We start from the raw sequence: 14,799 nt of genomic DNA, 5'->3' as shown, positions 1-14,799 counted from the left end.
AAGCTCACTGGGGCAGGAAGTGATGGGGATGTGATAGGAACCTTAGAGTGTAAGCTTACTGGGGCAGGAACTGATGGGAATGTCATAGGGTGCTTAGATTGTAAGCTCACTGGGGCAGGGACTGATGGGAATGTGATAGGGGCCGTAGATTGTTAACTCACTGGGGCAGGGACTCTGATGGGAATGTGAAAGGGACTGTAGATTGTAAGATCACTTGAGCAGGGACTGACGGGAATATGATAGGGACCTTAGATTGTAAGCTCACTGGGACAGGGACTTATGGGAATGAGATAGGGACCTTAGACTGTAGGCTCACTGGTGTAAGGAATATGGCAATGGGATAGGGACCTTAGATTGTAAGCTCCCTGGGGCAGAAACTGATGGGGATGTGATAGGCACTTGAGAGTGTAAGCTCGAGGGTCAGAGTTAGGCGCTATATAAAAAAAGGATAATTGAAGTCATTGTAATGTTTTTGTTTGGAGACATTTTTCCTTTAAAGAGACATTTCTGAGCTTCAAAACCTGTTTGCTCCATAAAATATTTTGATCTGAAAGTATGATGAGTTTCGGACGCCTGGCGGCAGGTTAAATAATTCCTGTATTTGCCGCCATTGTTCGCGCAAGGCTAATTATACAAGAAGAAGGTATTAAATAGGCAACTAATGTATGGGGCATAATTACAGTTTGGGCAGGAAAATGCTTTTGCAATTAAAAAGGCCAATTGCCAGACAACATAAAAAAGGTAAATTACATGCGGAATTAAGCGACTCGGAGTGAAACAAAGGCGCGTCGCGAGCAGGTTAAATCTCTCGTAACCGTAACTACTTGTAACACACTGACATTTGTGTCGCTCACTAATTTCCATAACGATGGATCGCGGTTTTACCGTCGCTCGCTGTGATGCTTTTATCTCCGAGCAGAGGAAACTCGCAGTTACCGGGGCACTTACGCTCCTTCCACTGAATACGACGTTAATTAGGATTGTTTCTTCAAAACAAACAAACAAAAAGTTATTACACAGAGTGTTCTGCGGATTCACTCAGTCTGGGGCCGAGACGGCGGCACAATCACCGGGCCACTTCCCCCTGTATATTGGCTCCCTAATATTCTGCTTCTCTAGAAACCCAATCATTCCTCACTGATATGAGCATTAATAATCTAAGGTCCCTATCAAATGCCCATCAGTCCCTTCCCCAATGAGCTTACAATTTAAGGTCCCTATCACATTCCCAACAGTCCATGTTCCAGTGAGCTTACAACCTAAGGTCCCTATCACATTCCATCAGTTCTTCCCCAGTGAGCTTACAATTTAAGGTCCCTATCACATTCCCAACAGTCCATGTTCCAGTGAGCTTACAACCTAAGGTCCCTATCACATTCCATCAGTTCTTCCCCAGTGAGCTTACAATTTAAGGTCCCTATCATATTTCCATCAGTCCCTGCCCTAGTGAGTTTATAATCTAAAGTTCCTATGACATTCCATTCAGTCACTGCTCCAGTGATCTTACAATCAAAGGTCCCTATCACACCCACACACTATGATCAGTTTTAACAGGAGCCAAGTAACCTGAAAATATATACACCAAATGTAGTTGTAGCAGTGTGTAGGCCAAACCAGTTGGATATATAGACAAGGGATAGTTGGATGTATAGATCAAAGGTAGATGGAATATTTAGCCCGAATGTAGTTGGAGGTCTATAGAGCAAGTGTAGTTAGAAGTGTGAAGACTAAGAGTAGTTTGAAGTTGTGTAGACCAAGAGTTGAAGGAGGTATGTAGACCAAGAGTAGATGGAAGAGTGTAGACCAAGAGTAGATGGAAGAGTGTAGACCAATAGCAGATGGAAGAGTGTAGACCAAGAGTAGATGGAAGAGTGTAGACCAAGAGTAGATGGAAAAGTGTAGACGAAGAGTAGATGGAAGAGTGTAGACCAAGAGTAGATGGAAGAGTGTAGACCAAGAGTAGATGGAAGAGTGTAGACCAAGAGTAGATGGAAGAGCGTAAGCCAAGAGTAGATGGGAGTGTTTAGAGTAGGTTAAGGTTTGCAGTTCAAGTGTAGTTGACCTCTTCTCTAGCCAATACCCAACCTGAGATCTTTTGTAGCAAGGCATCTAGAATTTCCCAGGGCCACTGGACTTTGAGTTTATGGGCAAATTTCCATACTGTGAAGCCCATGGGGCTTAGAAAGTTTTTTCCCCAATCTCTTTCAGAAGAAGAAAAGTGATTTTCCCAGAGGAAGGCCTCCACCAGATCATGTTATTTTAGGTGAAATTTCTGGTTCCAGGAGCCGGAGAGAATGCGCCATTAGTTGATTATTCTCATAACAAACAGGCAGTGTTCTGTTGCGACCTGCTCGCTCATTGTTCTTGACTGTGTATTCTCCGCAGTGGTATTTGGATGGTTTCCTGCCCGCTCCAAGCACAAAAAACCCCCCCACTTCTGCTACAATGGCCCCTAACAACACAATGACGGCATTAAGGATTTATGTGGAGGTTTCATTATTTTCTTTTCTTTTGTTCCTTCCAGGATGTCTTCCAAGCGACCAGCCTCTCCGTATGGGGAAGCAGATGGAGAGGTAGCCATGGCGACGAGCAGGCAGAAAATGGAAGACGAAGGCAGTGATGGCCTCCCTGCTTTTCATCTTCCCTTGCATGTGGGTTTTCCCAGCAAGCCTCACTCTGAAGAATTTCAGGCCGTTTCTTTGCTGACGCAAGAAAGTTGTGACCGTAGAAGCCCCTCATATCAACTCAACTCAATGGTACGTGCCTATTTTTCCCCTCAAGATGGCGTCCTCCAGCGCCAGACGTTTGATTTGCTCTGACCTCTCTGCTCAAACTTCATATCCCTTCCAAAAATACAAAATGGTGACATAATAAAACGTCTGTTTCAGTGTAAAGTCACCCAAAACACCATACCGTATTGTGACAGTTCCATTGATATCTCCTTATTGGCCTCCAACAGTCACAGACTCATTTCCAACCACAATATTGATCCTCAGCAGACACTCCAAGGCGGGTGTGGGGGGATATTAAAGGAGTTGTTGTCCTAATGATGATGGTTTGACCTAAAATGCAGTTCCCCAACCTGGTTAGCACCAACCAACACCAACTGGAAAGAAGATAAGTAACATTCTCAACATGCCCAGCCTTGTTGAGGATCTTGGGCAAAATCTGGGGTGTTATAGTTGTTTCCCATGTTTGTGTGGGCCATGTTTGATTTTGACTGGGCTGGAGCCTGTAGACCCCCTAGCTGTGCTTTTATTCCTATAGGGAAATATCTGTGAGGGCTTTGCCTGGACTCTTGGGTCCATGCGAGAAGCTTAGATGTCCGAACTAGTTTGTGGTTGCTGGTAGGTTGTCCGTCATTGATATCATTGTATCACTTCTGATTCCTGCACCGCATTCCATGAAATCCAGCCCTGGAGAGGAGAAAGGCAAATTGCTGCTTATTTGGTGTGTGAGAGGGTGCGGGGAGTAGATCTGTAGGGATTGCAGTAAATCGGGTTTAGGAGCCATATGTGCAATGTTGATGTGGCCCAGTAATTCCCTGGATGGGATTTCACACTTTTTTTATCTTGAAACTGATGTTTCTGCGAGAGATAGTTGCGCCCATTTCCACCATGATGCGATTGGGCTTCTTCTTTGGCTGTCAGGGCGGCAGTTTCAGCGAATTGATATTGTCTGACTGGCGTTTTGTAGAGCGCAAACCCACATGAAAGCTCTTTGCTCAGATATAATCCCAGGATTTCAGGGCTGGAGACGCTGATCTCTTCACTTACAGAACTGTCACATATCAGAACGCAACTGTCAGCCAATCGCACAACTGCCACCAGAACTTCCACATTCCCGTCTTCCTTTTATTACCCAACTCAATTGAACCTGGAGAAAAAGGACGATTTACATAATGTCAATTTGTTTTAAAATAAATATATAATTAGCACATAGACCTAATTATATTGAAATATAAAAAAACATTTAAAAAAACAAAATTATATATATTATATAGTCAGAAATAATATATTTATATATTTTTATACAAATATAAATAAAACATTTTATTTTTAACATCTTGGAGCATTTTTCTGGCTGAAAAAGATGTAATTTCATATTGAATACAATTGTTCAGTTTGGGGCAGAATCAGTGAAAATGAATAGAAAGTATAAGAATCGAGAGTGGAGATAGTGGATGTTATAGACACAATCGAATATATTAAGGGAATGAATGAGTTGGAAAGCCTCACCCTGTCGGCCAATAATGGGGAGGTTTGGGCTGAAATGCTGCTAAATACAGGAATAGGGGGGTGGCATTATAGGGGGTAATGCTGATTATTTCTTTCCTTTATATGTGGGGGTGTTTGGCTTTCAACCCTCTTAATCCCCCCTAAACTGTATGTGGGGGAAACTCTGGGGACACAAAAGCAGTTAATGGAGGTTCTGGGGCGCAAGCAAAATAGGGGTTCCCCCTCCCTGAAGCAGCGAGATTTGTCATCTTTCCCAATGTGCCATTTTCCTTTTATTTGCAAATAGTCTGTCTCTTACAGAAGAGAGAGAGGGATGGACAGAAAGAAAGAGAGACAGACAGACAGAAACAGAGAGACAGAGAGAGAGAGAGAGAGGGGCCTTGTGCTTGTTCATGTCACTCTGCAGTCTTTAGAGTGTTGCTGGGAGTGTCTCGCCCGGCTGAGTTGCTCCGAGCGTTTTTTCCCATTTGCGGCCAGACGAGTGTATTATCCGGAGTATTGTCCTGAGCCGGGAATAGAACTCACATTTAGCATCTCCCTCAGACTGGAGTGGGGGGGAGACTTCATCCTTAAAGGGACAGTTACAGCTAAAAAGGAAATTGTTTATCGGCCATGTGATGTCAAGGGGTATCTAGAAGGGCAAATTTCCCCCATTACCATAACTGCCCCACCATTGCCCCATGGCCCCCAATGGGGCAAACTTCACAGTCTGGGACCTACTTGTCTAGTCTGAGCTCTATGGATCGGATTTAGTTTTACAGGAACATTTGTACTGGTCAACTTTCTTTGTCTGACCATCTTCTTCCTCACAGACACTTGGAGACAGGGGGAGACATTTGCTCTGATGACCCCCCCCCCTGCTAACAACTTCCATTGGCTCTCAAGGGCCCCATGTGACCTCCATAATAATCCTGTAATTACTGCTTCTGTGACCTTCACAATCAGTCCAGTCTCTGCCCCCCCTGCACCGTCACCTTGTTCCACCCAACTGTCAACTCTGACTGTCACTCATGTATTATAAGGGATAATGTACCCCCTACTGTAAATGATAAGGATATTAGAAGTCACTGAGGGGTTGTTCTGTGACCATATAAAGGCACAAGGCTGCAGGCTGAGTTATACAGGGAACTCTGAGTATCACTCATGTATTATAAGGGATAATGCACCCCCTACTGTAAATGATAAGGATATTAGAAGTCACTGAGGGGTTGTTCTGTGACCATATAAAGGCACAAGGCTGCAGGCTGAGTTATACAGGGAACTCTGAGTATCACTCATGTATTATAAGGGATAATGTACCCCCTACTGTAAATGATAAGGATATTAGAAGTCACTGAGGGGTTGTTCTGTGACCATATAAAGACACAAGGCTGCAGGCTGAGTTATACAGGGAACTCTGAGTATCACTCGTGTATTATAAGGGATAATGTACCCCCTACTGTAAATGATAAGGATATTAGAAGTCACTGAGGGGTTGTTCTGTGACCATATAAAGGCACAAGGCTGCAGGCTGAGTTATACAGAGAACTCTGAGTATCACTCATGTATTATAAGGGATAATGTACCCCCTACTGTAAATGATAAGGATATTAAAGTTATACAGGGAACAATGGGAAAAGGCTAAGATAATCAGTAAGGATTTTGCTTGTGGGCGTCACTCATGTTGGTGATACTTGAGGCGAGTGGCATGTGATATAACATGATGTGACGGGGGGCACGGGGCTGACGGGGCAGAACACAAATCCAGACTGGCACATTGGAAAACTGACATATTTCCTCTTAAGTCGTCTCATTAAATCAATTTAACCATTTCAGCTCCAAAACAGCAAAACTGGGAAACGGGAAGTTTCGCTGATCTGCCGGCGTTGCCCAGAGCTCGGCACCGAGTCTCATTCCCAGTCACAAATGTTCATTTTAATTCCCATTTCTTTCCATGAAATCAGATTCATTTACAAAATAATATTTGTATTTTTTTCAAATCAATGTCAAAAATTGTTGTCTCTTAGTTTCTTAAACTTATTGGGAAATGGCATCTCCCACGTTTTCCCAGAAACATTTATAAAATGATCATTTGTTGTACTAATTATTATTGTTTCCAAGGAATATTTATATATATATTTATCTAGAACCTACAAGGAATATTTATAGAATATAGAAGGAATCTGTGTAATTGTTTCAATTTTATCCTCTCCGTTTAATTTCAAAATGAATTAAAACTTTGTAACAAAACTTTCTCGAAAAGGAAACGTTTAAAAATGAAACAAAAAACTTCCATTTGTCGAAATGTTTCTATTTAAGTGCAAACCCTTTTATTTATTTTTATATATATGTCATCGAAAACTGCCCAAATGTGAATTGTAATGGGGTTCTGCTGTTTAACATCAGGAGGCTTTGGGGGGATTTCGTCTCTGGGGGGATTGGGGCAGAAAGGCAAATGTCGGGTGACAATGAAGTGACAGTTTGAGAAGTGCAGGAGATACGGATCAGGGGATTATGGGAATGATAAACATCTTGTCTTGGCTTTGGGGAGGGGGCACCCGGGACCCCTCGGTACAGACATGGGTGCTGAGATGAGAAAGAAGAGACAGGGGGATTTCTATGGGGAACTCGGGGGGCAAATAGAGCTTACGATTACGGCTTTATCTTGTCATAGCAAATTAAAGTGCCGGCGCTCCATTAAGCAGTGGTGACCTCTACATCTGTGGAAATTGTTGCCTGGAGGAACCCTGCCCGGTAACAAGCTTTTCCTTCCACTCGGCTCTGACTTTTCTTTCTTTATTTCCCGCACCTGGCGAGATATTTGTACTCCGCTTGTCTTGGGGAGGCGATTCTACCGGGGGGAGGGGAAGAATTTATAGATTTATCAAAGAATATCTCATGAAACTTGGGACGTTCGTTGGGTCTTTGTTCCTGATGTTTAAGGCCAAGTCACATGTTCAGAGAAATATTTTTTGGATTTGACCGAAAACAGGGGCAGTTGCTCAGTCAGGGCACGGGGGCACAATGATATTGGGGTTCACAGGGACAATATGCTGATTTTATCAGACGGGCAGCCGTACCCACCAACAACAAGTCATCACCTGGGAAACTTTTGCTTTTTGCAAGTTATTTGGAATTTTTTAGTAGAATTCAAGTTACTGGAGTTTCGTGGACTCCCACTTGGGGCATCAGAGTGATTTCCACCAGGACTAAAGGTCACTTGACCGATCCTACTGGTTGGAACAATGATTGCCTTACAGGTTGGCACAATACATGCCCTGTATGTTGGCACACTCACTGCCCTACCAGTTGGCACAATTGTCACCCTACATGTTGGCACACTCACTGCCCTACAGGTTGGTACAATGGGCACCTTACAGGTTCGCGCACTCACTGCCCCACATGTTGGCACAATGATTGCATTTTTGGAAGGCACTCTAATGTGGGAAACATATTGCAGATGCCAGGCTATAGGGTCTGTGTATAATAAACTCAGTATATAGAGCCACACACTGCCCACCCAACCTCATACTCAGTCCTGATACCCCCCACTTCTCCTGGCACCCATTGACCCACGAGGCTCCCAGAAATTATTCCCAGAATTCTCCTAATTCTGTCTGGATTGGGCCCGGGATTTTCCATGAATTAAAGGGAAAATGAAGACCTTATAAATTGCACTTGGTGTTACTGGACCTTTAAATGAATATCACATGACCTGTGAGGGGGGCAAGGTGCACTTTGGGGGGGGGATTATGGAGGTTTCACAAACAATGTAAAGAAAAACATTCCTGGTATGCGGCCGAGCCGGGAACTTGTCTGCGCAGCTCCGACCTGGGGAGGCAAATTTATGAATATTAGTTTCTTATGGAATGTGTCAACTCCCCCAAATTCTCTATTTATTGTGATTCTTCTGTTCCGCCAGCAAATTCCTTCCCTCCAATATCATTCATCATCATCATCCTCGCTCTTTCCCCCTTATAAGCACCGCAATGTTCTGTATATATATATATATACTGGATATGGATTTATTCTCTTATCTGCTCCTCTGTACTTCTTCTAGTTTACTCTACATGGGTTGACATTACCTTTAACCTTTCCATTTCTACATTTCAGGAACTTGATTGCAATAAAATGTCAGCATTTGCCCTGCACAACGTAGCTACCTCACCCATGAAGGCAGAAGAAGTGGGGCGCCAGAGCGGGGACTCTTTATCCAACTCCATGCTTGGAACCCCCGAGAGACGCAAGGGCAGTTTAGCGGATGTTGTGGACACCCTAAAGCAAAGGAAGATGGAAGAGCTCATTAAGAGTGAACCAGAAGGTAAGGAAGTTTCCTGGTTGGACAATAATATCTTTGGATACCTGCAAGGGCAGATTAGAATTGATGTATGAAGAGCATTGTGGAGTATTTTATGGCAGGTTTGAAGATCCCACCAGGCAAGGACCATTTTGGTGCATTGATGTGGGCTTTGTCCATATACTGGGATATATGATTCATTCATTGACCCTGGGTCCAATTATTGGAGCATACAGTGACCTACAAAGACCATCTCACATGGATCACATCAACATGCAGTGTAGTCCTTGGCCACCCAACCTGTGGATCTCACTATGTATGGTCACCTCCTTAACTTGAACCTGACGCTAATAAATACTTGATAAGCCCAGGTCCAAGAGTCAAGATTTAGAATTTGAAGGGGTTGATGGTATATTTTACAGGCATTGCATTGAATTTAGGAAGAGTAGCTTAGACTTCTTTGACCAAAGGGTTTGGATTCTGTTCTTCTCATGCTGTGAGGTGTCCAGATTCTGTGATGCTTGGGGTTCATAATTGATATATTTAGTCCTAGTGATGGACTGTCAAAGAGTGTTTTGGATGGTCCTTCCTGTGATGTTTACAGATCCTTTGATGTTTGGGGTTCATAGTTGATATGTTTAGTTTTAGCGATGAAGAGTCTTTGAGTATGGTGGTCATGGTCCGACCTGTGATGTGTCCAGATCCTTTGATGTTTGGGGTTCATAGTTGATATGCTTGGTTCTAGTTAAGGAAAGTCCATGACTATTTTGGATGGTGCTCATGGTGATGTGTCTAGATATTTTGATGTTTGGGGTACATCGTTGATATCTCTAGACCTAGTGATGGATAGTGCATGAGTATTTTGGATGTTGCTCATGGTCCTGCCTGTGAGGTGTCCAGATCCTTTGATGTTTGGGGTTCATCGTTGATATCTTTAGACCTAGTGATGGACAGTCCATGAGTATTTTGGATGTTGCTCATGGTCCTGCCTGTGAGGTGTCCAGATCCTTTGATGTTTGGGGTTCATAGTTGATATGTTTAGACCTAGTGATGGACAGTCCATGAGTATTTTGAGTGGTGCTCATGGTTCTACCTGACTTGAATGATTCTCGTTCTGGTTCTGCTGAACATCTGCTGTTACTCCACCGTGAAAAAGAATCTTCGAACCTTACTGAAGTGCGTTTTATAGAGCAGCAACTTTTATCTTGCCTAGAAAGGTCTTTCAGTAAAAAGTAAATACTTTGTGTCTAACCTGGCCCGGTGCTTGTGGAACACGGGAGAAGTCTGGAATGAAAGAAAGCCGCCAACAATTGGGGACATGTAAAGGTAGAGATTTAAGTAGGAGATTGCACAGATTGAAAGGACCCCATTAGTAGAGGTTAACGTTCGACATGAAAATGGTTGCCGAGCCCACACATTATCTCGGCTTTGGCTAAAATGGAAATGTACAAACAAAAGATCCTCTCGCTTCTTTGAAAGAGGAAAAAAAAAAAACCTAAGAGGGAGAAGAGAAAGAAGAGGGCGACCAATCTGAGGCTTCCCTTCCCCATTGTTCCATTGTCTTGCAGAGGCCATTAAAATGAACAGCAGGTTATGATGAACATTTCATTAATTCTTTGTTCCGTCATTATGAGCCGCCATATTCATAGTCGCCCTTCAGACGGCGAGAAACTCGCAGAAAAAATTAGGAAATGGTAAAATAGATTTTTTTTTAATGTTGTTTTAATACAAAACCCGCCGGGGGCAGTGGGTAAGAAAAGCGAATGATCTGCGGCTTAAAGGAAAGGGGTCGGCGGGGGGAAGCGAAGAGAGGGGGTTTATATGTGGCCATGGCGGGGGGGGGGGGTTATTTTGTTTAATGTTCTTTCCTTTTATTTAAAAACATTTCCACTCACATATTTATTTATATTCACACAAACGACTCCTCAGTTATTGCCCCAAATCCCAAGCGTCTCTTGGCTCCCGCTGCCGCCTCATAGGTTGGGATCCCACATGCGCAAACATTGGCGGGAATATGGGGGGTCGCAGACCCCGTGCCCAACATAGACCCCCAGCTACCTACTTTCCCCTGCAGGGAGTTTATCTGGACTTGGGATCTATGTAAACAGGAAGTGATGTCACTCTGAGGGGGGGGGGACAAATTCCTGATAAGGGCCCACACTTTGCCCATAAACCCAGACATGTTACCCATGGATCATCTGCCTGGTCAGGCAATCAGGAACTCTGTGCTGGAAACCCAATTTATTTTCATATAGAAAAACCGAGCTAACAAGCTGAGCAGACTCCCTTTCTGTCTGTCTAACAAGCTGAGCAGACTCCCTTTCTGTCTGTCTAACAAGCTGAGCAGACTCCCTTTCTGTCTGTCTAACAAGCTGAGCAGACTCCCTTTCTGTCTGTCTAACAAGCTGAGCAGACTCCCTTTCTGTCTGTCTAACAAGCTGAGCAGACTCCCTTTCTGTCTGTCTAACAAGCTGAGCAGACTCCCTTTCTGTCTCTCTAACAAGCTGAGCAGACTCCCTTTCTGTCTCTCTAACAAGCTGAGTAGACTCCCTTTCTGTCTGTCTAACAAGCTGAGCAGACTCCCTTTCTGTCTCTCTAACAAGCTGATCAGACTCCCTTTCTGTTTGTCTAACAAGCTGAGTAGACTCCCTTTCTGTCTGTCTAACAAGCTGAGTAGACTCCCTTTCTGTCTGTCTAACAAGCTGATCAGACTCCCTTTCTGTCTGTCTAACAAGCTGAGCAGACTCCCTTTCTGTCTGTCTAACAAGCTGATCAGACTCCCTTTCTGTCTGTCTAACAAGCTGAGCAGACTCCCTTTCTGTCTGTCTAACAAGCTGAGCAGACTCCCTTTCTGTCTGTCTAACAAGCTGAGCAGACTCCCTTTCTGTCTGTCTAACAAGCTGAGCAGACTCCCTTTCTGTCTGTCTAACAAGCTGAGCAGACTCCCTTTCTGTCTGTCTAACAAGCTGAGCAGACTCCCTTTCTGTCTGTCTAACAAGCTGAGCAGACTCCCTTTCTGTCTCTCTAACAAGCTGAGCAGACTCCCTTTCTGTCTCTCTAACAAGCTGAGTAGACTCCCTTTCTGTCTGTCTAACAAGCTGAGCAGACTCCCTTTCTGTCTCTCTAACAAGCTGATCAGACTCCCTTTCTGTTTGTCTAACAAGCTGAGCAGACTCCCTTTCTGTCTGTCTAACAAGCTGATCAGACTCCCTTTCTGTCTGTCTAACAAGCTGAGCAGACTCCCTTTCTGTCTGTCTAACAAGCTGATCAGACTCCCTTTCTGTCTGTCTAACAAGCTGAGTAGACTCCCTTTAGGTCTCTCTAACAAGCTGAGCAGACTCCCTTTCTGTCTCTCTAACAAGCTGAGCAGACTCCTATTCTGTCTCTCTAATAAGCTGAGTAAACTCCCTTTCTGTCTCTCTAACAAGCTGATCAGACTCCATTTCTGTCTGTCTAAAAAGCTGAACAGACTCCCTTTCTGTCTGTCTAACAAGCTGAACAGACTCCCTTTAGGTCTCTCTAACAAGCTGAGCAGACTCCCTTTCTGTCTGGGTGTCAGATCTGTCTGTGGCAGAGAAATGGTGAATAAGACCCTCTGGACCACCCCCTGAGACCCCAGACACCACATAAGACCAAGAAATGGCGCCTGAACTGCTGGTGTCACATGATCACATGGACCTATTTCTATATATGAGACTGACAGAATTTCTCTCTATGTCTCAGTATTTCGCTCCGTCAGTAAAACAGAATTTCAGCATCAGAATTAAACCGAAGTCGTTTAAAACTCTCCATTGATGTGAATACTAATTTAAAGGGGAAGCATTCCCCATCACGACGTTTTCCCTAGCAGACCTTGCTAGCTGCAGTACTAATTGGGAGGCAGGTTTCTCTGCAGAACATCCCATAATACTGACCTATTTATTTACCCTTTATTCGAGGCTTGTGAATTCAATGTCTTTTTCTGGCAGTTATATTTTCATTTTTACTCTTTACCTGTCCCTCCTAATGTGCGACACTCACACGCGTCATTCATGGGAAGTCGCCCGTAATCTCGCCCCAGAGGCGTCAGTTTAATGTTCTTAATGACAGAGCTGCAGCCTTATAACTTGTACAGGAGTTTCCCTCTCGCCCAATGAGATTGTGTCGCTAATGAAAGCGCAGGGTATTTAGCCGAGGAATATTCTGCCCCAGGCTCTTCAGTAACGAGGGGAATAATCTGGATAAATAATATGAAAATCCCTGGAATTAGTCGAGACATTAATTTGGGGGGGGGGGGGTTGTATTGTGGCAGGGAGAAAGGCAGAACACCCCCATTGCTTTTGGTTGCAGCCAGTGTCACATTGAAGATCAAGTTTTCCTTTAAGCATTAAAGGGGAAGCAAAGCTCCCTATTGTAGTTTATATTACACTAGGTAACACTTGGTGTTAAAGTGCAACTCCCAGCAGCCTTCAGTTGTACTTATTCATGTTTTTATCTTTGGCAGGGGGCCCCAAGGCATCACTAGAGAGGGCCGCACTCCCATAGCAAGTCTCTGATTTCTCCCCCACCCCCGTGGGGCGTGTGAATCTCCTGACACCCCACCTGACCAAGCAGAAATGAGGGGGGGGAGAGGGAAGAACCATTTAATTGGCCGTGGGTTGAATTTCCTTTGTTGCGCCGCACACTCCCCATTGGCACGACATGAAAGGAAGAGTCTGTGTAATGGTTATTCCCTTGGAGGGGGGCTCTTGGGGGTATTGTCCATTGTGGGACAGTGTTTAGGGCCGAGCTGTCAGTCAATGAATGTGAGCGACGTGATTGGACTGTGTAGAGAGATGCAACTCCAAGGAAAGAATTCCATTCCCAGTGCACCTTGGGATTGTGGATATGGGTGCAATAGGGTGCAGGGGGGGTCATCTCTCACCATCACTGTGACCTTGAACTTGGCAGGAGGGAACTTGGGCTCTAACAAAACTAAACTGACCCAATAGGAGGTTGGTGATTCCACTCTAAATAGGTAAGAAATTGTTACTGTGTGTAAGGCTTAGTTTCCCTTTAAGTTCTGTAGATAAAGTCTCCGAGACGGATCTGGGTCTGAACTCTGTGACTGAGCAATGGGCTCGAGCCGTGCGTTGCTTTGCTGTCCTGTTGAAGGGCTACTAGAGAGCGGCGCTGGTGCTAGGCATGCTGGGAGTGTGGCTTCTGCAGCTAATGAAGAGCTTCCTCAGCACAAGTCAAGAGTCCACCACCTGTTCCGGTGGCCCCTCAGTGAATAATAAGCAGCCAATCAAGGGCCACGGTTTAACCTGTATCTTTGAGCTTCATTAGACTCCAGTGTGGGCCCCGGGGTCCATCCGTGAGGCTGATTATTAAATTGAATTCTGATGCTCCGGCCTGTGATTAACTCAAGTGGCTCGGGTTTGTTCTAGTGCCACTCGGCTGAATTAAATCTGTGCATGGAGAGGGCACTGGGGGTGCAAGAACCCACTCCAGAACTTTCCCTGCCACCTGCACCCAACAAACGAGACTCCCCGCACCCTCACCCAACTGTCATGCCAAGAGGAGCCATTAATAGCGGCAAAGAATTGGCAAAAACAGGGCACTTGGCACTTGATTGTACCACATGTTCGGCACTGGAGCTGCAAGTGTCGGGGGTTTAGGGGCAAAATGACGATGATGATGATGATGGGGCAAAGAGACCCCAGAACTGTCTGGGCACTAAAGAGAAAAAGTATTGGGCTCAGGCCTATTTGGCACAGAAGCAAAACTGGGCCGCAGGGTTAATGTTTGGGAAGTAGAAATGGCAGGTGTCAGGGAGTTGGACGGGGAGTTGTGCAACATCTGGAGTGCTGAAAGGTGCCTCCTGTACGAGCACGCCGGGCCCATTGTTGCACTATTTGCCGAATTCCTTCCTTACACTCCAGTGTCTGAGGGGCCATTGTTCCCGCACTCCCCACCCTGCGCCCCTCTCCCCATTGGCTGCTGAGTGGGACAATACAAAGTGGGTGTGTGAGAGCGAGTGCGAGTAAATATCCCTTTCATCGGCCCTTTTGTTCGCTCTGTTGACCGAGTTCTATTCCTGGACAATGGCCATTGTGTGTCGGTTCTGCCTGGGTGACGGCGATTCTCTTGAACCTTTGTGCCCCCCCTTTTGTCCCCAGCGCCCCCGCCGCACCTTTGTCTTCACCTGTTACTCGTCGAGGTTCAGGATTCCGGCACATTGTTTAAAGTTTGGGGTTAAATGGAAATTCCTGGGGATTATGTGAACTGATAAGTCACAACACGATCCTCCTTCCCCCCCCCCCT

At 45.0% G+C, this 14,799-nt stretch overlaps 1 protein-coding gene across 4 annotated transcripts in view; it reads left to right on the top strand.

Annotated features, from left to right (window-relative positions):
- Positions 1 to 14,799, top strand: part of sox5.S (SRY-box 5 S homeolog) — a 118,721-nt gene that overhangs the window by 19,558 nt on the left and 84,364 nt on the right. For all 4 annotated transcript variants that reach the window (XM_041587485.1, XM_018254026.2, XM_018254025.2 and 1 more), the window contains 2 exon segments: positions 2,525 to 2,756; positions 8,331 to 8,538. In XM_041587485.1, coding sequence (XP_041443419.1) covers positions 2,525 to 2,756; positions 8,331 to 8,538 — 440 coding nt within the window.

This window comes from Xenopus laevis, chromosome 3S, assembly GCF_017654675.1.
Source record: "Xenopus laevis strain J_2021 chromosome 3S, Xenopus_laevis_v10.1, whole genome shotgun sequence".
Lineage (NCBI taxonomy): Eukaryota > Metazoa > Chordata > Amphibia > Anura > Pipidae > Xenopus > Xenopus laevis.
This window is presented reverse-complemented; position numbering and strand designations above follow the sequence as displayed.